Below are 21,363 nucleotides of genomic sequence, written 5' to 3'. Positions count from 1 at the left end.
GATGAGAGGTGGTCATGTGATCAGTGATGGTCATGTGATCAGTGATGGTCATGTGATGTCCTCTGGGTCGTACTAACCGTCCCGGGACGCCGTTGCTCAGAGGCCCTTTGGCCCCTGGCTGCCCCTGCATCGGTGGGTGTGTAACCCTGTGTGAGCTGTGGGTCACGGACAGCAGCGACGTGTTGGACTGAGTCAGAATCTCCTGCTTCCTCCTGCACACGTTACACACCCACATGGCCTGAAAACACAGGACACGCGTGTTCCATTACACATACATGTGACACCTGAGGAGGAGGAGGAGAGGAGAGGAGAGAGGAGGAGAGGAGAGGAGGAGGAACAGGAGGGAGAGGAGGAGGAAGGAAAGGAGGAGGAAGCTCCACATCACATGAATCACAGATGAATATGAGCACATCACAAGTGTTTAGGTGACATTACAACACATTTAAGTGACATCACAACATGTTTAGGTGACATCACAACATGTTTAGGTGACATCACAACACATTTAGGTGACATCACAAAATGTTTAGGTGACATCACAACACATTTAAGTGACATCACAACATGTTTAGGTGACATCACAACATGTTTAGGTGACATCACAACACATTTAGGTGACATCACAACATGTTTAGGTGACATCACAACACATTTAAGTGACATCACAACATGTTTAGGTGACATCACAACATGTTTAGGTGACATCACAACACATTTAAGTGACATCACAACATGTTTAGGTGACATCACAACACATTTAAGTGACATCACAACATGTTTAGGTGACATCACAACATGTTTAGGTGACATCACAACACATTTAGGTGACATCACAACATGTTTAGGTGACATCACAACACATTTAAGTGACATCACAACATGTTTAGGTGACATCACAACATGTTTAGGTGACATCACAACACATTTAGGTGACATCACAACATGTTTAGGTGACATCACAACACATTTAAGTGACATCACAACATGTTTAGGTGACATCACAACATGTTTAGGTGACATCACAACACATTTAAGTGACATCACAACATGTTTAGGTGACATCACAACACATTTAAGTGACATCACAACATGTTTAGGTGACATCACAACATGTTTAGGTGACATCACAACACATTTAGGTGACATCACAACATGTTTAGGTGACATCACAACACATTTAAGTGACATCACAACATGTTTAGGTGACATCACAAAATGTTTAGGTGACATCACAACACATTTAAGTGACATCACAACATGTTTAAGTGACATCATAACATTATCATAAAAATGTACTGACCTTATTGGCTCTCAGAAGGACACGCCCCCCACAGCGGGCGCAGAAGCGGCTCTGACAGTAGCAGCAGGATCGTCCACACCCGTCTGCAAACTTGGTTTTATGACAAATGCCACAGGTGGGAGACTCCACCCTCACCGTCTGAAGCACCTGAGGCTCCTCCCCCAGCTTCTTCACCTGGTCCTTGTACAACTCAAACTGCTGATGTAACTTCCTGTGGAGAGGTCAGAGGTCACATGGAGTGCTGTTACTCTGCCAAGATGGTGGCGGCTGGAACCACCACACTGAGCTTCTCGGCTCTGCAAAGGTAGTCATGTGACCTAATGATGAAGAAGTATATATGATAGAGCTTATATTTAGTGCTGGCTCAGGTCATCGCTTAGTTATGCTGCTATAGGACTAGACTGCCGGGGGACTCTCTCTGTCTCTTTCAGGGTTAAATTGTCAGTTAAATTGGAAAATTGTGCTTTCACTGTACAACTGCTTATATTATAGATGTGCAATATTATAGATAAGGCATATAATAGTTGTGAAATAAAGGGCCTATATACATCTCAGTTAAACATTAACTTTGTAAGAATAAGAGAATATATACAAAGTAAATGATGTCCAGCAGGAGGAGATGGTCTAGGTCTGTCCTTCCTGTCCGCTGGACGTCCTTCTGTGCTCACAGCAGTTCACACATCTTGCTGCATGTTTGCACATTGCTGTACTTCACCCAGCAGGTATGGAAGTTTTTGATCTTGTCTGAGGTCTCAGAGTCTTTCTGGGTGTTTGTGACCTGTGGGAAGTCCGTGTCTTTGATGTCTTGGTGCAGTTGGCAGGTGGTTAGAAAGTGCAGCTCGGTCTCCACCTCATGTTGTGTGCAGTGGGTGCACAGTCTGTCTTTTCTGGGCAGCCACGTCTGTCTGTGTCAGCCTTTTTCGATGCGAGGCTGATTCTTTCCAGTGTGTCAGATAGTTTTCTTTTTGTTTTCTTATAATTTGGTTTAGTCTGATGGCTTTCTGTTTAGTGGCTCTGCTTGTGTTTGTGGACGGAGTCCCAGAACCAGTTGGCTGAGGGGGCATTTCTCTACAGTCTCTCTGTGGGTGAGGGCTCTTTTATGGAACGTATTGTGGTCGCTTTCTTTAAGGTGATCATTAAATTGAATTGCTCTCTTTTGAATTTTGATGGTTAGTGGGTGTTGTCCTAATTCTGCTCTACATGCATTGTTTGGTTGCGTTGACACAGAGGATGGATTTGCAGAATTCTGCATGCAGAGTCTCAGTTTGGTGTTTATCCCATTTTGTAAAATCTTGGTTGGCAGGTGGACCCCAGTGTTATGGAATTTTCTATCCTTAGGATACACAAGGTCATGTGTGGGCCTTGAGGTCCTTGTCAGTATAAGTTGTGGCTTTGATTGGGAACAGTAGGTGCATGAAGATGAAGATGATGATGAAGATGATGAAGAAGATAAAGAAGATGATGAGGATGATGATGATGATGAAGAAGATAAAAAAGATGAAGATGATGATAAAGAAACAAACCTGAAGAGTGCCTGCAGGTTAATCCCACCCTCCTTACTTGAGCATGCTCTGTTCCTTCTCCTCCTCCTTCTTCTGCCTCTCCATCACAGACAGGATGATGCTCCGCTCCTCCTCCGTCATGTGGCTCAGGTCAGGTAGCTCCGGCCCCAGCCCAACAAGACCCGGCCCAGTTCTGGCAGGAGGTCCAGACATCCTGAGTGAGGCTGCTGAAAGAGAAGAACACATCCATCAACACATCCATCAACACACCCATCCATCAACACATACATCCATCAACACATACATCAACACATCCATCAACACACACATCCATCAACACATACATCCATCAACACATCCATCAACACATCCATCAACGCATCCATCCATCAACACATCCATCAACACATCCATCATCACATCCATCAACACACACATGCATCAACACATCCATCAACACACCCATCCATCAACACATCCATAAACGCATCCATCAACAAACCCATTAACACATCCATAAACACATCCATCAACACATCCATCATCACATCCATCAACACACACATCCATCAACACACCCATCAACACATCCATAAACACACCCATCCATCAACACACCGATCAACACACCCATCAACACACCCATCAACACGTCCATCAACCCATCCATCTGTTAACACATCCATAAACACATCCATCCATCAACACATCCATCAACACATCCATCCATAAACACATCCATCCATCAACACACCCATCAACACACCCATCAACACATCCATCATCACACCCATTAACACATCCATCAACACATCCATCCATCAACACACCCATCAACACATCCATCATCACATCCATCAACACACACATGCATCAACACATCAATCAACACACACATCCATCAACACATCCATCAACACATCCATCCATCAACACACCCATCAACACATCCATCAACACACCCATCAACACATCCATAAACACACCCATCCATCAACACACCGATCAACACACCCATCAACACACCCATCAACACGTCCATCAACCCATCCATCTATTAACACATCCATAAACACATCCATCCATCAACACATCCATCAACACATCCATCCATAAACACATCCATCTATCAACACACCCATCAACACACCCATCAACACATCCATCAACACATCCATCATCACATCCATCAACACACACATCCATCAACACACCATCAACACACCCATCCATCAACACATCCATAAACACATCCATCAACACACCCATTAACACATCCATCAACACATCCACCCATCAACACATCCATCCATCAACACATCCATAAACACATCCATCAACACATCCATCAACACATCCATCAACACATCCATCCATCAACACATCCATCAACACATCCATCCATCAACACACCCATCAACACATCCATCAACACATCCATCCATCAACACACCCATCAACACATCCATCAACACACCCATCAACACATCCATCCATCAACACACCCATCAACACATCCCTCCACAGCTCCATAGCTCCATCCATCCTTTCACACCTCCATCCCTCCCTCCCCTCTCACTCACCGACAGGCGCAGCGGCGTCCTCTCCCCGTTTATACCGCAGTCATGTCGCCTCCTTCGGGGTTCAGCAGCGGTGTGTCTGGTCTGCTCTCCATCCGGGCGGTGGCTCTCATTCTCCGCTCCTTACCGGCCCTCTTTCTCCGCCTGCTGCTGTGTCTTGCTGCGGTACCTCTGCTCCTCACAGTAATAATGAACGCAGCAGCGAAAGAGGAGGAGGAGGAGGAGGAAAGGAGGAGGAGGAGGAGGAAAGGAGGAAGAGGAGGAGGAAAAGGAAGAAGAGGAGGAAGAGGAAGAAGAGGAGGATAAGGAAGAAAGGGAAGAAAAGGAGAGGGGGGGGGGGGGTGAAAACAGTTAAATCCTCCGTAGGTTGAGGAGGAACAGGGGGTGGGGCCGTGCGTGATGCCGTCACATCGCAAAGATCACGTAGTCACCGGTTAGTCAGAGGTCAACAAGCAAACTGATCAACTAATGATCAATGACGCCACACAGTCAACCTGTATTCATATTTTAATTAACGTAAAAAAAATCCACGAGCCAACAGGTGTGTCTGTGTGACGTCACTGTGCTGTGGTTAGCATCGCCCCCCGCTGGATACACGAGACACCTGCAACCACACACGTCACTGTTTATATACTGATACTACTAACACTACTGATACTACAAGTAATACTACTGATACTACTCACACTACTGATACTACAGGTAACACTACTGATACTACAATAAATACTACTGATACTACTACTAACACTACTGACACTTCAAGTAATACTACTGATACTACAAGTAATACTACTGATACTACTAACACTACTGATACTACAAGTAATACTACTGATGCTACTAACACAACTGACACAAGTAATACTACTGATACTACTACCAACACTACTGACACTTCAAATAATACTACTGATACTACTACTAACACTACTGATACTACAAGTAATACTACTGATGCTACAAATAACACTACTGATACTACAAGTAACACTACTGATACTACAAGTAATCCTACTGATACTACTAACACTACTGACACTACAAGTAACACTACTGATACTACAAGTAATCCTACTGATACTACTAACACTACAAGTAATACTGCTGATACTACAAGTAATCCTACTGATACTACAAGTAATACTACTGATACTACTACTAATAGTAACTACCATGACTACTACTATTATACTAATATTAAATATTATACATTACATTCTATTTTATATTAAATATATTAAATATATAAATATATATTTCATATTAAATATTACATATATACATTACATAATATAATTATATATTACATATTATATATTTACATATATAAATTGATATATTATAGTTATATATTACATCGATATAATGATATATTATATTGTATACATTACATAATATAAATGTGTGGAGGTGAGCTACAGTGTTGATGTTGGTGGCACTCTTCATTTTAAGCCTTTAGACCACAGAGTGTGTCACAGCTTATGAGTCATTTTGAATTAAACTTGTTAAATAAAGTTCTGATCTTTGTGTCATAGATCATTCAAGTCGTCATCAATAATAATAATACATTTTTATTTAATTTATAAGTGCTTTCTGGGTACTCAACATAATGATGTATAACCAGAAATATACATCATTATGTTGATAGGTATGCTTTTATTTTGGCGGGTTTCTCCTGGAAGCTGTCAGGTTGTGTTGTGATGGAGATCCTGGCCCACCATGCAGAGTTCATCACCTCCATCAGTGAACAGGGACTGACCCGGCTCTCTCTGCCCAGACTGAGGCTGTTTTCTCGGGGACAGTTCATGAAGAGTCTGCATGGGGACTGAGCGTGTCGACAGATAAACTGACTGTTTGTCTCTCGTCCAGCTGAACTGGTGTTTGTTCTTATGAAGGAAACGTGTTGCAGTCAAAGTCAGTTTAAAAAACTACAAACATGCCAGATTAAACCACAAACATGTCAGACTAAACTACAAACATGTCAGACTAAACTACAAACAACTCAGATTAAACTATAAACGTCTCATAGTATACAGGAAGCGGAGTTCTGTGATGGTCATTTGTTCTGGGGGCTTAAAGAGGAACTGTTAAAGAATAACTGTGTGGACACAATAAAACTCTTTTATTCATAGATCATTGATTTATACAGATCAGCTGTCAGATGGTTTTCAGTCAGTGACTTCCTGCTGATCCGACCTGATGGCAGCCTCACTTCCTGTCTCAGTGGCGGTGTGCTGCATCATGTGACGCTTCATGTTTGACACTTGTGTGAAGCTCTTGGCGCAGACGGAGCAGCTGAAAGGTTTCTCTCGTGTTCCCACCATGTGCTGGGCCATGTGACGCTTCAAGTTCCCGCCCTGCGTGAACCGGACACTGCACACGGAGCAGGTGAACGGTTTCTCCCCTGAGTGTGTCCTCAGGTGCTTCTTTAGTGCGCCGCTGGCGGCAAAGCCTTTCCTGCACACAGTGCAGCTGAAGGGTTTCTCTCCGCTGTGGATCCTCAGGTGAGCCTTCAGGTTGTGTTTGTGATTGAACCGGTTGCCGCACTGACGGCAGCAAAACGGTTTCCCGCCCGGTTCCACATCCAGGTTCTCCTCAAGCTCCACCTGCTCGCTGCCACACTTGTGTCGCCTGAAGCCGGAGAGCCAGGTAAACTTCTTGTTGCAAACGCTGCAGCTGAACTGTTTCTCCCCGGTGTGGACGGCCATGTGCTGCGTCATGTGGACCTTCTGTGTGAAACCTTTACCACAGAACGGGCAGCTGAACGGCCGTTCGCCCGTGTGAAGTCTCTCGTGCGTCTTCAGGTTGACCATCCGGCCGAATCTTTTCCCGCACTGTGAGCAGCTGAACGGTTTCTCTCCCGTGTGACTGGTCATGTGACCGAGCAGCGACCTCTTGCAGCCGAACGTCTTCCCGCACTGCGAGCAGCTAAACGGTCTCTCTCCAGTGTGGATCCTCTCGTGGGTCTGCAGGTGTTCTTTGCGGCCGAATATTTTCCCACACTCGAAGCAGCTGAAAGTCTTCCTGATGGGACCAAGGCTGTTGTTTGGACTCCTCGTCCAGTCATCAGTATCAGGTGTTAAATGAGGACCTGCATCTGAGTTCTGGTCCGGTTCTGTTTGAAGCTGTGAGGACTGAGACATCTCCTCCTCGTCATCATCCTCGGTTGTCTTCACGGAGATGGGTGTAGCTGTGAACTCGTCCTGAAGCTGTGAGGACTCTTCAACACACCTGTGTCTCTTCAGCTGGTACAGCCAGGTGAACCTCCTGTCGCAGATGCTGCAGCTGAACCGGTTTTCTTTGGTGTGTACGGACAGGTGCTGCGTCAGGTGACCTCCATGTTTGAAGCTCTTCCTGCACACGGAGCAGCTGAACGGTCTCTCTCCGGTGTGGATCCTCATGTGGATGTTCAGGTTGTCCTTGCGGCTGAAGATCTTGCCACACTCGGAGCAGCTGAAGGTTTTCTCTCCAGCCTCGGCCTCTCTGCTCGTGTCGCTCTGCGAGGACTCACAAACACACCGATGACCTTTGAGCTGCGTGTACCAGGTGAAACGCTCGCCACAGAGTCGGCAGCTGAAGCGTTTCTCCCCGGTGTGGACAGACATGTGATACGTCAGGTTGACTTTCTGAGTGAAGCTCTTCCCGCAGAACGAGCAGCTGAACGGTCTCTCTCCGGTGTGAGTCCTCATGTGGATCTTCAGGTGTGGACTGCGGCCGAACATCTTCCCACACTCAGAGCACCTGAACGGTTTCTTCATGGTCTGACGCCTCGAGCCGCAGACAGGAAGTTCAACGATGTTCAGAGAGTTCAATGCTGACTGAGGCCACACCTCCTCTTGACTGATCCGCACCTCCTCCTGGCCTCCCTGCACCTCCTCCTGCTCCTCTTTAATGTGTGGAGGTTCTGCTGGCTCCTCCTGGCCTGGACTAGGGGGAACCTCTTCTTTACTTGCTGTCAGCTGCTGGACGTCTGCAGGAAACAGAATAAACAAAGACACGTGAGTCCAGCTGGTTGGTCATGTTGCAGAAACACTAGAACCACCTAAAGGAACACTCAAAACACATAACAGACCACTGGAACCCCCTAAAGAACACTAAAAGCTACTAAAGGATACCAGAACTTCCTAAAGACCCCCTTGAGTCTCCTTTAGATTGTCTAAATACTGTTCTGTTCTTGTTGTTCTTTGCGAGCATTGAATCCTGGACTGGGTTCTCTTGGATTTCTGGGTTCTCCTCATGTTAAACAAAAATGCTTCCATATGGTTCTCACCTGAACATTCATTATCTTCACTCTTCACATGAACATGAGTGAACTCCACCTGACCACACCACACCTCCTCCTGTTCCTCTTTAATATGTGGGGTTTCTGGTGGCTCTTCCTGGGGTTCTGGTGGTTCCTCCTGGTCCAGACAGGGGTTCCACTCTTCGTCATGACTCACAGACAGCTGCAGGTCTGCCGAGAATGGTAAACATTCACAAACATTAGGAAAAACCAGAAGACCTCCAGAACCTCTTGTGACCACATAAGGGACAGAGGGCAGAAGGAAAAAAGATGTTCTGTATAGAACATGGTTTGACTAAAGTTCTTCATGTATGTGAAACATTACGTTTGACTTTACAGAGACGACAGCAGCACTGCAAAGTCGGGAACTGGAACCACTTCTTCATACCCATCCCTACCTAGAACCTCTACGAGAACCTCTGACCACGAGAATAGGGCTTCAATGATTCCTTGAATACCTTGAGTAACTCGATTACAAAAAATGATCGAGATGGAACCTTCACAATGACCACGAGAACCTCCACTGTGACCACGAGAACCTCCTCTTTGACCACGAGAACCTCCACTGTGACCACAAGAACCTCCTCTATGACCACGAGAACCTCCTCTATGACCACGAGAACCTCCACTGTGACCACAAGAACCTCCTCTATGACCACGAGAACCTCCACTGTGACCACGAGAACCTCCTCTGTGACCACGAGAACCTCCACTGTGACCACGGGAACCTCCACTGTGACCAAGAGAACCTCCGCTATGACCACGAGAACCTCCTCTATGACCACGAGAACCTCCTCTATGACCACGAGAACTTCCACTGTCACCACAAGAACCTCCACTGTGACCACGAGAACCTCCTCTATGACCACGAGAACCTCCTCTATGACCACGAGAACCTCCACTGTGACCACGAGAACCAGATCTCCTCCATGGTGGAACTTTAAAGAACCAGAGCAGCTGCAGCACGTGACGCCTCGGAGGACGTCAGGTTGCCATGGTGACGTTGTCCGTTGCCATGGTGATGTCCAGGCCGAATACAGCCGCTGATGCTAAGCTAACGTTAGCTTCGTGATGAATAATTAAAGTGAAGCGGAAGCGGAAGCGGAAGCTGACTGACAGCAGTGAACATTAGCTTAGCTTTAGCAGAGCAGTAAAACCCGCGTGCAGCAGAACACGAACCTGTTCCTCGCGCCTTCGGACCCGGTTCTTCCACATTCGGCTGCTCGCGGTGTCGGTCCATCCCTGCTTTGTTTACAGAACGAACCTGTGTCGGTTCTGGTTCCGTTACCGACACTCGGCTAACGATTTGTTCTGATAACAGACTTCAAACATCACCGGGCGCTTCCGGGGACGAGTTTCAAAATAAAAGCCTAAACGCTGGCGCGACATTATTCTGACTCTGAACGAGTCTTATTGTGAAGGGCTGTACCGGAAGCTCTAACCAGTGTTGTGGCTAACTTTACATTGAGTTTGATCTGACGTCACTACCTGTCTTCTTAGCTCTGTTACGTCACAGACAAACACGTCACTAGCCTGCTAATTGGAGGAGCTCAGAGTGACGTCATCATCTGGTCACGTGGCTCCCAAACCGCAATAAGAAGATTATCACTTCCTGTTTGGACTTACACAGCAGAAGAAGAAGAAGAAGAGAAGAGCCTGTGGAGGACCGACCGACTGATTGATTGACCGACTGATTGATTGATTGATTGACTGATTGATTGATTGACTGATTGATTGACTGATTGATTGATTGACTGATTGATTGATTGACTGATTGATTGACTGATTGATTGACCGACTGATTGATTGATTGATTGATTGATTGATTGATTGATTGACTGATCATTGACAGATGAGGATGAATGTGTGTGTGTTGTTGGTCCTGCTCGTCTGTCTGCAGAGAGTCACCTGCAGTCTGCCTCACCTCACTCCTGCAACACCCACGCTACAGGTACGACAAGTGCATGCTGGGAGAACACGATCAATAATATGAAGGACTGTGAGACAACATGTGGGGACAGGGCGGTGGTGGACAGCTGTAGGGGGACAGGGCGGTGGTGGACAGCTGTAGGGGGACACACCCTCAACTGGGGCGGTGGTGGACTCAGTTGGTCTCTGTCCTCTGTCAGGTGGACGTGTCAATGGACTCGGGCGCCATCCCCTCCGTCTTCAGGCGGTTACCTGGACTGTGTCGACGTCTGAAGAGACGCAGAGTCACCGTGCTGGTAAACTGACTACAGACCAGCTGAGGACAGACTGTGAGCAATCACACTGTCTCACTCTCCACCTGTCTGTCTCTCTGTCTCTCCACCTGTCTGTCTCTCCACCTGTCTGTCTCTCAGTGTAACTTGGAGAAGTTCTGTTGGAGTGGGCGGAGTCAGCAGCTTCAGTCTGGTCAGGTGTGTTGGTGTCCTCGTGGCTCCAGGTGTTCACAGTTCTTCGTCCACAGTCTCTGACCTTACCTGAGGTCACCTGAGGTCACCTGAGGTCAGGTGATTACAGCTGTGTCACCTGACTCTCCCCCGGGTTCTTCATCATCGTCAGCTGTCGATGACGATACATGAGACAGGAAGTCATGATGACGTCATCCCTGACGTTTGCCTTTCCAACACGACACTGAGGCTGCACAGGAAACACGTAGAGGACAAGAAGTGATATGTTTCAAAATAAAGGTTATTAACCAAGTCTCCCGTTCGTCATCACTTTAATGTCGTCATCACTTTAATGTCGTCATGTTGTCTCCGTGTGTTCATCCGCTTCCGGTGTCTGTATTTTAGAAATAAACGTGAAAAATGTCTGAAATTTGAGGAGGTTGCTTTTATTTTGAAAACTCCCGCACCGGAAGCGTTCTTGTATTATAAACCGGTGGTTCTCCGGTGTCAGGCCGCGGAGGGTTCGGACGGATTCGGTGCTTTAAGTCGACAGAGTTAACGGTCAGTTTGTGTCTCTGCCGGTTTTAACGGCTTTGTCGCCTCTGTTTCCCGCGCTCACTTAAAATGGCGGCTGAGCGAATGACGGTGAGTGTTCGTGAAGCTAACGGCGAGCTAACAGGCTAACAGGCTAACTGCTCTTTGTAGGTAAATACAGCCTGCTGACAGTTAGCATTAGCAGTCTAGCAGCTGGGCAGCACATCGTTGATTATGTTAATTAATTAATATGTTGCTTTGTTAATTATTAGTTTATCATCGGTCAGTTCAAACGCAATTAGCGCCGTGGTAGCTAACCTGTTAACTGACGCTACAACAAACAAACAAAGACCTGAAAGTTTGTGTTGAAGAAGTAACGTAGACGTAACGTTAACGTAACGCTGAAGTAATGTAGACGTAACGTAAACGTAGACGTTAACGTAACGCTGAAATAATGTAGACGTAACGTTAACGTAGACGTAACGCTGAAGTAACGTAGATGTAACGCTGAAGTAATGTAGACGTAACGTAAACGTAGACGTAACGTTAACCTAGACGTAACGCTGAAGTAACGTAGACGTAACGCTGAAATAATGTAGACGTAACGTTAACGTAGACGTAACGTTAACCTAGACGTAACGCTGAAGTAACGTAGATGTAACGCTAACGTAGACGTAACGTTAACGTAACGCTGAAGTAATGTAGACGTAACGTTAAACGTAGTCGTAACGCTGAAGTAACGTAGTCGTAACGCTGAAGTAACGTAGACGTAACGCTGAAGTAACGTAGACGTAACGCTGAAGTAACGTAGACGTAATGCTGAAGTAACGTAGACGTAACGCAGAAGTAACGTAGACGTAACGTTGAAGTAACGTAGACGTAACGCTGAAGTAACGTAGACGTAACGCAGAAGTAACGTAGACGTAACGCAGAAGTAACGTAGACGTAACGCAGAAGTAATGTAGACGTAACGCTGAACTAACGTAGACGTAACGTTAACGTAGTCGTAACGCTGAAGTAACGTAGTCGTAACGCTGAAGTAACGTAGTCGTAACGTTAACGTAGTCGTAACGCTGAAGTAACGTAGTCGTAACGCTGAAGTAACGTAGTCGTAACGTAGACGTACTCTGACCCCACAGACGCTTCGTCTTTGTGCTGCATCACATGATGTCACGTGACATCATTAATAATGACGATTCATTTGTTTATTTAATGGAAACATTTAGGTTACCATGGAAACAGACTGATAGACAGGAAACCAGCTGCGAGTCGGACAGGAAACGGGTCCAGAACCGGGTCAGTGACGGGTCAGGGTGGCTGCGGCGTCGTCCTGGTGGAGGAGCCGGCTGATGGAGAGCGACTGTCGGATTCCCATGGCCTGCTGTCGGCCTCGAGTGCTCGTCCTCCACGCTCTGTTCTGGGGCCTCGTGTCGCTCAGGTCAGCTCACGGCCCATTCAGACCGGTTCTGTTTGGTTCTGATTGATCATCAATGAGGACATGTTCTGTTGTTTCAGGGTCTTTGGAGCGGCTCTGCTGAGTGATGAGAGAACCTCAGGTATTGCAAGGAATGCTGGGAAAATGCAGGCTTTGTGGAATGACAGTGCTCTGACCTCTAACCCCTGACCTTTGACCTCTAACCTGTCCTCCTTCTTCTGCAGTGGTGAAAGCGGTGGTCGCCCCCTGCTGGCTGCTGGAGGACTTCGTAGTGACCACAGAGTGTTTGCAGTGTAACGCCTTCCAGACTGTAAGTGTCCTGAAAACAACCCGCAGTCGTCTTGACAACAGCATGTTTAACGTGACGACTGTTTGTGTTTCAGAGGACGTGGTCAGCGTGCGGAGCGACGGGATACGTGGAGCGAGTCAACTGCACCAAATCCAACAGGGACGAGCACAAGAGGTCAGAACCAGAACCAGACCTCTGAACCCAGCAGTGTCCAGTCTGTTGGTCTCAGAGGCTGTACTAACTCCACCCTCTTTCTCCGTCAGCTGTCGCTCCACTGTGATGGAGGAGCATCTCTTCTGGAAGTTTGAGGCGGCCATGTTGGCTCTGACAGCTCTGTTCGGCGTCCTGGTGGTTGTCCGTCAACGCTGGCTCGACCGGCTTGCCTCCGAGAAGGTCCGGCGCCAGATCGAGTCCATCTAGGACGGCAGAGACACCTGGACCGAGTGTGTTTATCTACTATAACGTGGAGGTTAAAGCGAGCTGGGGTCTGGACTGGACCAGGACTCGAGAACTGTTTAGAGTCTGCTGGACTAAATCCAGCCTGAACTGGATCAGAACCAGACCTGACACGTCAGGAAAGACTGTTTTGCCTTTACGTTTAATTTAGATCATTGTTTTCCAGGACCAGAACTGTGTCCAATAGGGGCTGTAAAAGGGACAGATGGTTCTGTTGGTGGTTCTGGTGTCAGCTCACTTTGTTCTGATGTAAACCTTCTGTGATTGGTCAGAAAATAAAGAACGAGAATGTTTGAGTTGGAACGTTTTATTGAGGTTCAGAACCAGGCCTGCTCCGTGGTTCTGTTCAAACACCTGCAGTGAGCTGAGCTTTTGATTGGTTGACAGTCACAGACAGGAAGTCTTCTTGCAGTGTGTCACATCAGGTAAAAACATGTTTAAAAGTCTCCTGAGTCCTGATTGGCTGATGCAGAGTGATGTCACATGATCAAAAACTGCCATCAGTTGATTGGCTCGTAGGCCGTTGCCACCGCCCTCTTCCGGGTGCAAACGCAGATCCCGCCCAGCAGCAGGAGGATCATGGGAGTTCCCAAACCAACCGCCATCATGCCGATGACCAGTGGCGAGAAAGAGTCCACGGGCGGCGAGCCGACGCCCACCAGCAGCGTCCTGCAGGAAACAGGAAGAGTTAGTTCACCGTTTGACGCTAATGTTCAGACAATGTTGTGCGTGACACCGACCAGCTGAGAAACTTGGTGCTGTTGTAGAACGGATCACCCGCCAGCCCGAAGCTCACGTTCAGGCCCGTCGCCTCCGGTTCCTTGTAGAACGCTCGGATCAGACCAGACACTGCCGCCACCGCCTCGCCGCTCTGAGGCCGTGGCTCGGAGTGACGACACGGCGCGGCGTCTTCCAGAGCCGGGTCGGCCTGACGGTACGCCACCGGCTTCCACTGGACGAAACCCAGAACATCAGAACTGTTGTTCAGCGCCGAAGTCCACTGAGACACCTGGGAGGTCAACGCAGGTCATCAGCCAATCAGATCACTCCATTCATTACCCACAAAATATTTAATGATGTCATCTACTGTATATTCAGCTGTAACCATGGAAACATTTAATGACTTCCTGTTTAGATGACCTGATTTAAATAGATACCTGACAGGTGACCTCACACACACACACACACACCTGAGTGACCTGACCTCACACACACACCTGAGTGACCTGACCTCACACACACACACACCTGAGTGACCTGACCTCTCACACACACACACACACACACCTGAGTGACCTGACCTCACACACACACCTGAGTGACCTCACCACACACACACACCTGAGTGACCTGACCTCACACACACCTGAGTGACCTGACCTCTCACACACACACACACCTGAGTGACCTGACCTCACACACACACCTGAGTGACCTGACCTCACACACACACACACACCTGAGTGACCTGACCTCACACACACACCTGAGTGACCTCACACACACACACCTGAGTCGTCACAATAGAAGGCTGTTAGCACAGTTAGCATCACCTTGAAGATGGACGGCGTGAACTCGTCGTCTATGGAGCGATGAACCTCCACTCTGCTCAGAGGAGAAGCCCCGCCCACTGACTGGAGCTCCAATAGGAACCTGGAACGAGTTGCCCGTGGCAACACACCGTCAAGCCACACCCTCAACTGGGAGGAGTTAGCAGTGTGAAGGAGGCGGGGCCAGTGCTGACCACGCCCCTCTGTCTCAAACAACGACAGCTGGAAAAAAAAGTTTCATTAGGGTCACATGACCATGATGTCACCACGGCGACAGGCAGACAGACAGACAGCACACCTGCAGGCAGAGCGATCCGTTGGAGGAGGCGGCAGTATTTCCGCAGAGCAGAGCGGTCAGACCCGACAGGTTGAGGCGAGACCACCTGAAGTCCTGAAGGTCATACGGCGGGAAAAGGTCAGAGGTCGGGTCGGCCGTGTCGTTGACGTCATCGTACTCCAACAGCTAGAAAAAACACGCCACGCCATGATGTCATCAGACATGATGTGACATCATCACTTTAAGGTAGACTGACTGGTTTAAGGTGGACTATCTGATTTGAAGTAGACAGACTAGTTTAAGGTGGACTGACTGGTTTAAGGTGGACAGACTAGTTTAACAGCTCCACCTCATGGAGCTCCTCATCATTTTGACGCCAGAGGACAAAGTGTGTGATTATGTGCTGCCATTAAAAACATTCAAATGTTCGGGGCGTCGTTCAGCTCAGCTGGTGGAGCAGCCGCCCGTGTACAAAGGGTTTGAATCCGACCTGTGGCTCTCTGTCTTTATTTTTATACTCTTATATAACTCGTCTATGTTAACTATGTATACTTTCAACAACAGTCAAACCAGGAGACGTCATTTTGACCCTAGAGGACAAAAGGTGTACGGCAATCAGGAAGACAAGGCTAAGGTAGTAGTTTAAGGTGGACTGTTTAAGGTGGATGTGTCTAACCCGGTTGAAGACGACGGCAGTGCTGTACAGGATGCTGCTCTCTGGCTCCACCGTCAGCCCACCGCTGTGGGTCCGATTGTTAAACTGGGTCCAGTTCACCTGAGAGAGAGAAACAGAAAGTTCACATCAGGTGTGCACCAATCAGACGGCTCGTGGGTTGAAGGTTTTGTGGTGGAGTCGACATGTAAACAGACCTTGACAGTAGAAAAAGAAGTGTTGGTGTGGACAAGCAGCAGGGTTGGTGCCCCCTGGCTGCAGAACAGGAAGTGAAGCGTGTCATTGTCTCCTACAGCTCTCGCGTGCAGCAGGTCGCCAGGAGGCGGCGAGGGAGAGCCGGGGTTCAACTCTATCAACACCTGTTCAAACACAAAGGAGTTCATGCAACATGAAGACACCTGAGAGCTGTGTGAACTGTGACAGGTGGGGACGTCACAGAGACTATGTCCAGGTTTTAGACAGTCTGCGGGGACGTCACAGAGACTATGTCCAGGTTTTAGACAGTCTGTGGGGACGTCACAGAGACTACGTCCAGGTTTTAGACAGTCTGTGGGGACGTCACGGAGACTACGTCCAGGTTTTAGACAGTCTGCGGGGACGTCAATATTGTGTGTATATATATACATACATATACACACACGTCAGATTCAGGAAGTTTGAAAGTTTTGTTTGAACAAATAGAAATAAAACAGCTGATACATGGAAAATCATTACAGACTGTGCTGAACATGTTAAACTGTTGAAAACATGTTACATGTGTTTAACATGTTACATGTGTTTAACATGTTACACGTGTTTAACATGTTCCATGTGTTTAACATGTTACATGTGTTTAACATGTTGTTTGTTTAAATGGCGACACTTGGTCTGATGTTTGTCTCTGGAGTCACGTGAATAGTCGCTTTCACTTCCTGTCTCTTGTTGTTTTTCCCGCCCTGGACCTGTCGCTCTGTCCCGTGTGCTCACCTGTCTGTCCCGTGTGCTCACCTGTCTGTCCCGTGTGCTCACCTGTCTGTCCCGTGTGCTCACCTGTCTGTCCCGTGTGCTCACCTGTCTGTCCTGTGTGTGTCCTCTGCACAGGCTGCAGACAGACAGCAGACAGATCGCAGCACAAACTCTGCCGATCCGCTCCGTCTCCACCGCCGCCATCTTTGTTGTGACTGAGTGGGTCACATGACCACCCTCCTTCAAATGTCAGCTGATCGCTCACAAGCCCCGCCCTCCATCCGGCCACTGTATTTAAATTGACGGTGAGGTCCCACAATTCAATTCGGCAGCAAAAAGCGATGACGTCACGGTGTGTTCTGTTGACTGTGGAGCTGCGTGCAGTGTTTGACAAACGTTGTGTAAACGTTGTTAATAAGTTGTCCATTGAGATAAATGTAAACATGAATGTGACGTTCAGTGTGACGTCAGAGCGTCTATAACTGTGATGCAGATCATCATGAAGTCAGCTGATCATTATCGTGTGTGTGTGTGAAGTCACTGATGATCATTGATTAACGTGTGTGTGTGTGAAGTCAGCTGATGATCATTGATTAACGTGTGTGTGTGAAGTCAGCTGATGATCATTGATTAGTGTGTGTGTGTGTGTGTGTGTGTAGGCTGAGCAACTCACTAACACTTTGTTTACATCTTTAAATCCTGCAAACACGCAGAGACCAACAACAACATGGAGCCGTTTGTAGTCCATCACACTTTGTAGTTTAACGTGAGGAGCGTCACATGAACTGTGACACGTTTCATGGAGAAACACGTTGAACCTTTCAGCTGATCAATAATCACATCAATAATCTTTACTGATCTTTGAAGAAGTGACAAACACAAACAGGTTTGAACTTGAACTTTATTGACTTTTTTCAGTTTCATTGAGTCGTCTGGTACACACACACACACACACACACGCACGCACACACACACACACACACACACACACACACACACACGCACACACACACGCACACACACAGACTCTGATGTTGACCTGGACCAGCGTGGAGCTACTCGGCTCCCGGTCCTCCCATCTGACCGTCTTTGTCTTTCTTCTTGTGACCAGAGACGATGTCATCAATACGCAGCAACAAGATGGCCGTCTGAAAACACAGAGCAGAGCGAGTCAGACAGGCTGTCAGTCAATCAATCAATCAGACAATGAATCAATGAATCAATCAATCAGACAACCAATCAATTAATCAATCAATCAGTCAATCAATCAATCAGACAATGAATCAGACAATGAATCAATCAATCAATCAGACAATGAATCAGACAATGAATGAATGAATGAATCAATCAATCAGACAATGAATCAGACAATCAATCAATCAATCAATCAGTCAATCAGACAATCAATCAGGTGTCAGTGTGTAGTGTCTCACCTCCATGGCGGTCTTGTAGGTCTGAGCTTTGACGGCAAACGGCTCCCAGATGCCCAAAACAGACATGTCAGACAGACAGCCTGTCTCACCATCCACACCCCAACTGACGCTGTTCTCCTGAGTGTGCTTGGCCTGAGACAGAGTGACATCATCAATACGTCATATTACCCTCAGTGATGTCAGCTCGTGTTGTTATAAATAAAGTTTTACCCTCAGTGATGTCAGCACCCTGATGGTGGAGGCTCCACAGTTCTGGATCAGGGTTCGGGGGATGACCTCCAGAGCCTGGGCCACAGCACGGTACGGCCACTGTTCGACGCCGGTCAGAGCACGGGAACGCTCCATCAGACGCTTTGACACCGCCATCTCCACGGCGCCGCCGCCGAGCAACAGCAGCGGGTCGAGCAGCACGTTACGACACACCTGCATGGCATCCTGAAGGTTCCTCTCCACCTCCTGAGGACGGACAGACAGACAGGGTCAGCATGATAAACTTGATGATGATGAAGATGATGAAGAGGTTAAAGGCGGCGGCCTCACAGCGAGGATCTCCTTGCTCGCTCCTCGCAGCAGGATGGTGCAGGCTTTGGGGTCTTTACACTCGGTGACGAAGGTGAAGTACTCGTCTCCGATCTTCTTCACCTCAAACAGCCCCGCCCCCGTTCCAACATCTTCCTCACGCAGCTCGTCGGTCCGGCTGACGATGCGAGCCCCACATGCCCTGACACACACACACACACACACACACAGTTAAAGGTGTGTCCACCTCCAGCTGATTGGGTGAAGAGTGTGATGTCATCAGCAGGTCACCTGGCGATGCGGTTGTTGTCAGTCTTCCTCACACGGCGGATGGCGGTGATGTTCGCCTTCATCAGGTAGTGCTGAGCCAGATCTGAGAGACAGGAAGCACACGTCACCGCCAGGTCACTTCGTGTTCATGACACGTGACATCGATGAGCCAATCATACGCCTGGTTAGCTGATCAGCACACAGATAACGTGACGGTCATGTGACTCTGCTCTTCACGTGTTACCTCTGTGTGTGTGTGTGTGTGTGTGTACCGGAGATGCCCTTCTCCGTGAACAGCAGGTCTGGCTTCAGGCGGATGACGTCCTCACAGATCTGTTGGATGTATTCTTCCTCCATCTGCAGGATCCTCGCAAAGTCCTCCTCCTTACTGATCTCTATGTCTGTCTGCACACACACACACACACACACACACACACACACACACACACACACACACACACATTTAGAGGAGGTGAAGTCAGGCCGGATGAGTTATCTACTGCTGAGAACAACCTGACTCTGTGTGTGTGTGTGTGTGTGTGTGTGTGTGTTACCTGGCTCTCGCCCTTCTTGTACTCCAGTGAACAGTCCAGCAGGACGATTCGTGGATTTTTGATGAGGCGTCTCATCCTCGGGTGTGTCACGTCTTTGTTCACCATCACACCTTTCAGCACGTACGAGTCCTCGATGATCCCACCTGGAACCTGAACGCAGCACAGGTTACAGGAAGTGACCCTGAACGCAGCACAGGTTACAGGAAGTGACCCTGAACGCAGCACAGGTTACAGGAAGTTGAGTGGCGCTCAGTGTGGGACAGGAAGTCGTACCTTTTCCACTTTGGCGTACTTCTTGATGTCGATCTCTTTGCGTCCGTTCTCCTCGAGCTCCACGGTGCGAACGGCGTCCAGAGCGATGCTGCAGGCGAGCTCAGACCAGCGACTCAGCGCTTTGGTGTTGATGGCCGAGTGGACGATCTTCAGCATCATGGAGCGGTCCGACGTGTCCACAGGAATGCTGGAACCAGACGACGCGGTTTTATTTTGGCGAGGTGTGTACCTGATCTCCTTCATGACACTGCTGTTTTATTTTGGCGGGGTGTGTACCTGATCTCCTTCAGCGTGTCCAACATGTCCTCCAGAGCTCGTCTGTAGGCGCTGATGATGACGGTCGGATGCATCTGCTGCTCCAGAAACTGCTCGGCCACAGACAACATCTCTCCAGCTGCAGACACACACACACACACACACACACACACACACACACACTTCCTGTCAGACACTCTGCACACTTCCTGCCTGTCTCACACACACTTCCTGCCTGTCTCACACACACACACTTCCTGCCTGTCTCTCTCACACACACACACACACTTCCTGCCTGTCTCTCACACACACACACACACACTTCCTGCCTGTCTCACACACACACACTTGCAGGACGTGTGTGTGAGACACAGACGTGTGTGTGAGACAGGCAGGAAGTGGTTAATGGTATTGTGATGGTGGGTGTGTGTGTGTGAGAAGGAGGAGAGCAGGCAGAGGGTGGTAGGGGGGACAGGCGGACGGGGGGGGGTGGGGGTGTGGGTGGAACGGCAGGAATGTGTGTGTGGGGGTTGGGTGTGGGAGACGGGCAGGAGTTGGTTGGGGTGGGTGAGAGACAGGCAGGAAGGTTGTGGGGGTTGTGTGGGTGTGTTGTGTTGGAGACGGCCAGAAAGTGTGGGGGTTGTGAGAGCGGGCAGGATGTGGTGTGTGTGTGTGTGAGAAGAACGGCAGAAGGTTGTTAGGGTGTGGGGGTGGGTGGACGGGGGCAGAAGTGTGTTGGTGGGTGGTGGACGGAGAAGTGTGGTGTGGGTTGTTGTGGGGTGTTGTGGGTTGTGGGGGTGTGTTTGAGACGGCAGGAAGTGTGTTGAGGCCGGCAGGAAGGTGGGTGTGTGAGGCCGGCAG

General features: G+C 48.4%; 5 protein-coding genes across 18 annotated transcripts in view; 1 reads left to right on the top strand and 4 right to left on the bottom strand.

Moving 5' to 3' along the window:
• Positions 1-4,652, bottom strand: part of LOC104938599 (regulating synaptic membrane exocytosis protein 2) — a 31,495-nt gene extending 26,843 nt beyond the window's left edge. For 11 of the 12 annotated variants that reach the window (XM_027286563.1, XM_027286566.1, XM_027286565.1 and 8 more), the window contains exons 1-4: positions 4,386-4,652; positions 2,861-3,029; positions 1,301-1,511; positions 78-238 (exon numbers count right to left, since the gene is read on the bottom strand). In XM_027286563.1, coding sequence (XP_027142364.1) covers positions 78-238; positions 1,301-1,511; positions 2,861-3,015 — 527 coding nt within the window. In that variant the 5' untranslated portion in view covers positions 3,016-3,029; positions 4,386-4,652. The remainder of the gene's footprint in view (positions 1-77; positions 239-1,300; positions 1,512-2,860; positions 3,030-4,385) is intronic. The other variant, XM_027286564.1, reaches the window with a different exon arrangement.
• Positions 4,653-6,227: 1,575 nt separating this feature from the next.
• LOC104938057 (oocyte zinc finger protein XlCOF7.1) lies at positions 6,228-10,344 on the bottom strand. The gene is made up of 3 exons (XM_027286626.1): positions 9,847-10,344; positions 8,656-8,838; positions 6,228-8,355 (listed from the first exon to the last, which is right to left on the bottom strand). The coding sequence occupies exons 1-3, from the start codon at positions 9,905-9,907 to the stop codon at positions 6,554-6,556; spliced, it is 2,046 nt and encodes a 681-aa protein (XP_027142427.1). The 5' UTR covers positions 9,908-10,344; the 3' UTR covers positions 6,228-6,553.
• A 1,119-nt stretch (positions 10,345-11,463) lies between these two features.
• Positions 11,464-14,049, top strand: jtb (jumping translocation breakpoint). 2 transcript variants are annotated; one of them, XM_010755832.3, is made up of 6 exons: positions 11,464-11,600; positions 12,800-13,011; positions 13,089-13,129; positions 13,233-13,318; positions 13,392-13,471; positions 13,561-14,049. In XM_010755832.3, the coding sequence occupies exons 2-6, from the start codon at positions 12,923-12,925 to the stop codon at positions 13,715-13,717; spliced, it is 453 nt and encodes a 150-aa protein (XP_010754134.1). In that variant the 5' UTR covers positions 11,464-11,600; positions 12,800-12,922; the 3' UTR covers positions 13,718-14,049. The 2 variants fall into 2 exon arrangements, with proteins under 2 accessions (XP_010754134.1, XP_010754133.1); XM_010755831.3 differs by having other exon boundaries at positions 11,535-11,684.
• On the bottom strand, positions 14,045-17,464 carry glmp (glycosylated lysosomal membrane protein). Of its 2 annotated transcripts, none has more exons than XM_010755829.3 (7): positions 17,283-17,464; positions 16,451-16,612; positions 16,257-16,355; positions 15,602-15,766; positions 15,307-15,525; positions 14,494-14,762; positions 14,045-14,422 (listed from the first exon to the last, which is right to left on the bottom strand). In XM_010755829.3, the coding sequence occupies exons 1-7, from the start codon at positions 17,400-17,402 to the stop codon at positions 14,254-14,256; spliced, it is 1,203 nt and encodes a 400-aa protein (XP_010754131.2). In that variant the 5' UTR covers positions 17,403-17,464; the 3' UTR covers positions 14,045-14,253. The 2 variants fall into 2 exon arrangements, with proteins under 2 accessions (XP_010754131.2, XP_010754132.2); XM_010755830.3 differs by having other exon boundaries at positions 17,304-17,463.
• Positions 17,465-18,141: 677 nt separating this feature from the next.
• cct3 (chaperonin containing TCP1, subunit 3 (gamma)) overlaps positions 18,142-21,363 on the bottom strand; it is a 16,459-nt gene continuing 13,237 nt past the window's right edge. Inside the window, exons 6-14 of the mRNA XM_027286636.1 lie at positions 20,524-20,641; positions 20,248-20,434; positions 19,975-20,124; positions 19,693-19,825; positions 19,442-19,523; positions 19,172-19,352; positions 18,842-19,087; positions 18,632-18,763; positions 18,142-18,346 (exon numbers count right to left, since the gene is read on the bottom strand). Of these exons, the coding sequence (XP_027142437.1) occupies positions 18,254-18,346; positions 18,632-18,763; positions 18,842-19,087; positions 19,172-19,352; positions 19,442-19,523; positions 19,693-19,825; positions 19,975-20,124; positions 20,248-20,434; positions 20,524-20,641 (1,322 nt within the window). The 3' untranslated portion in view covers positions 18,142-18,253. The remainder of the gene's footprint in view (positions 18,347-18,631; positions 18,764-18,841; positions 19,088-19,171; positions 19,353-19,441; positions 19,524-19,692; positions 19,826-19,974; positions 20,125-20,247; positions 20,435-20,523; positions 20,642-21,363) is intronic.

This window comes from Larimichthys crocea, chromosome XIII (genome assembly GCF_000972845.2).
Source record: "Larimichthys crocea isolate SSNF chromosome XIII, L_crocea_2.0, whole genome shotgun sequence".
In the NCBI taxonomy this organism is placed as follows: domain Eukaryota; kingdom Metazoa; phylum Chordata; class Actinopteri; family Sciaenidae; genus Larimichthys; species Larimichthys crocea.
The sequence above is the reverse complement of the archived record's forward strand: the minus strand, read 5'-3'. Positions and strand labels throughout refer to the sequence as shown.

Coding starts and splice junctions, on each gene's coding strand:
- LOC104938057 (XM_027286626.1), bottom strand. CDS start 9,907: ATGGACCGACACCGCGAGCAGCCGAATGTGGAAGAACCGGGTCCGAAG. Junction 8,839..9,846: donor TCCGAAGGCGCGAGGAACAG/GTTCGTGTTCTG, acceptor CATTCTCGGCAG/ACCTGCAGCTGTCTGTGAGT. Junction 8,356..8,655: donor TGAAGATAATGAATGTTCAG/GTGAGAACCATA, acceptor TGTTTCCTGCAG/ACGTCCAGCAGCTGACAGCA.
- jtb (XM_010755832.3), top strand. CDS start 12,923: ATGGAGAGCGACTGTCGGATTCCCATGGCCTGCTGTCGGCCTCGAGTG. Junction 13,012..13,088: donor TGGGGCCTCGTGTCGCTCAG/GTCAGCTCACGG, acceptor CTGTTGTTTCAG/GGTCTTTGGAGCGGCTCTGC. Junction 13,130..13,232: donor GAGTGATGAGAGAACCTCAG/GTATTGCAAGGA, acceptor CTTCTTCTGCAG/TGGTGAAAGCGGTGGTCGCC.
- glmp (XM_010755829.3), bottom strand. CDS start 17,402: ATGGCGGCGGTGGAGACGGAGCGGATCGGCAGAGTTTGTGCTGCGATC. Junction 16,356..16,450: donor CTTCTTTTTCTACTGTCAAG/GTCTGTTTACAT, acceptor TCTCTCTCTCAG/GTGAACTGGACCCAGTTTAA. Junction 14,423..14,493: donor AGCACCAAGTTTCTCAGCTG/GTCGGTGTCACG, acceptor TGTTTCCTGCAG/GACGCTGCTGGTGGGCGTCG.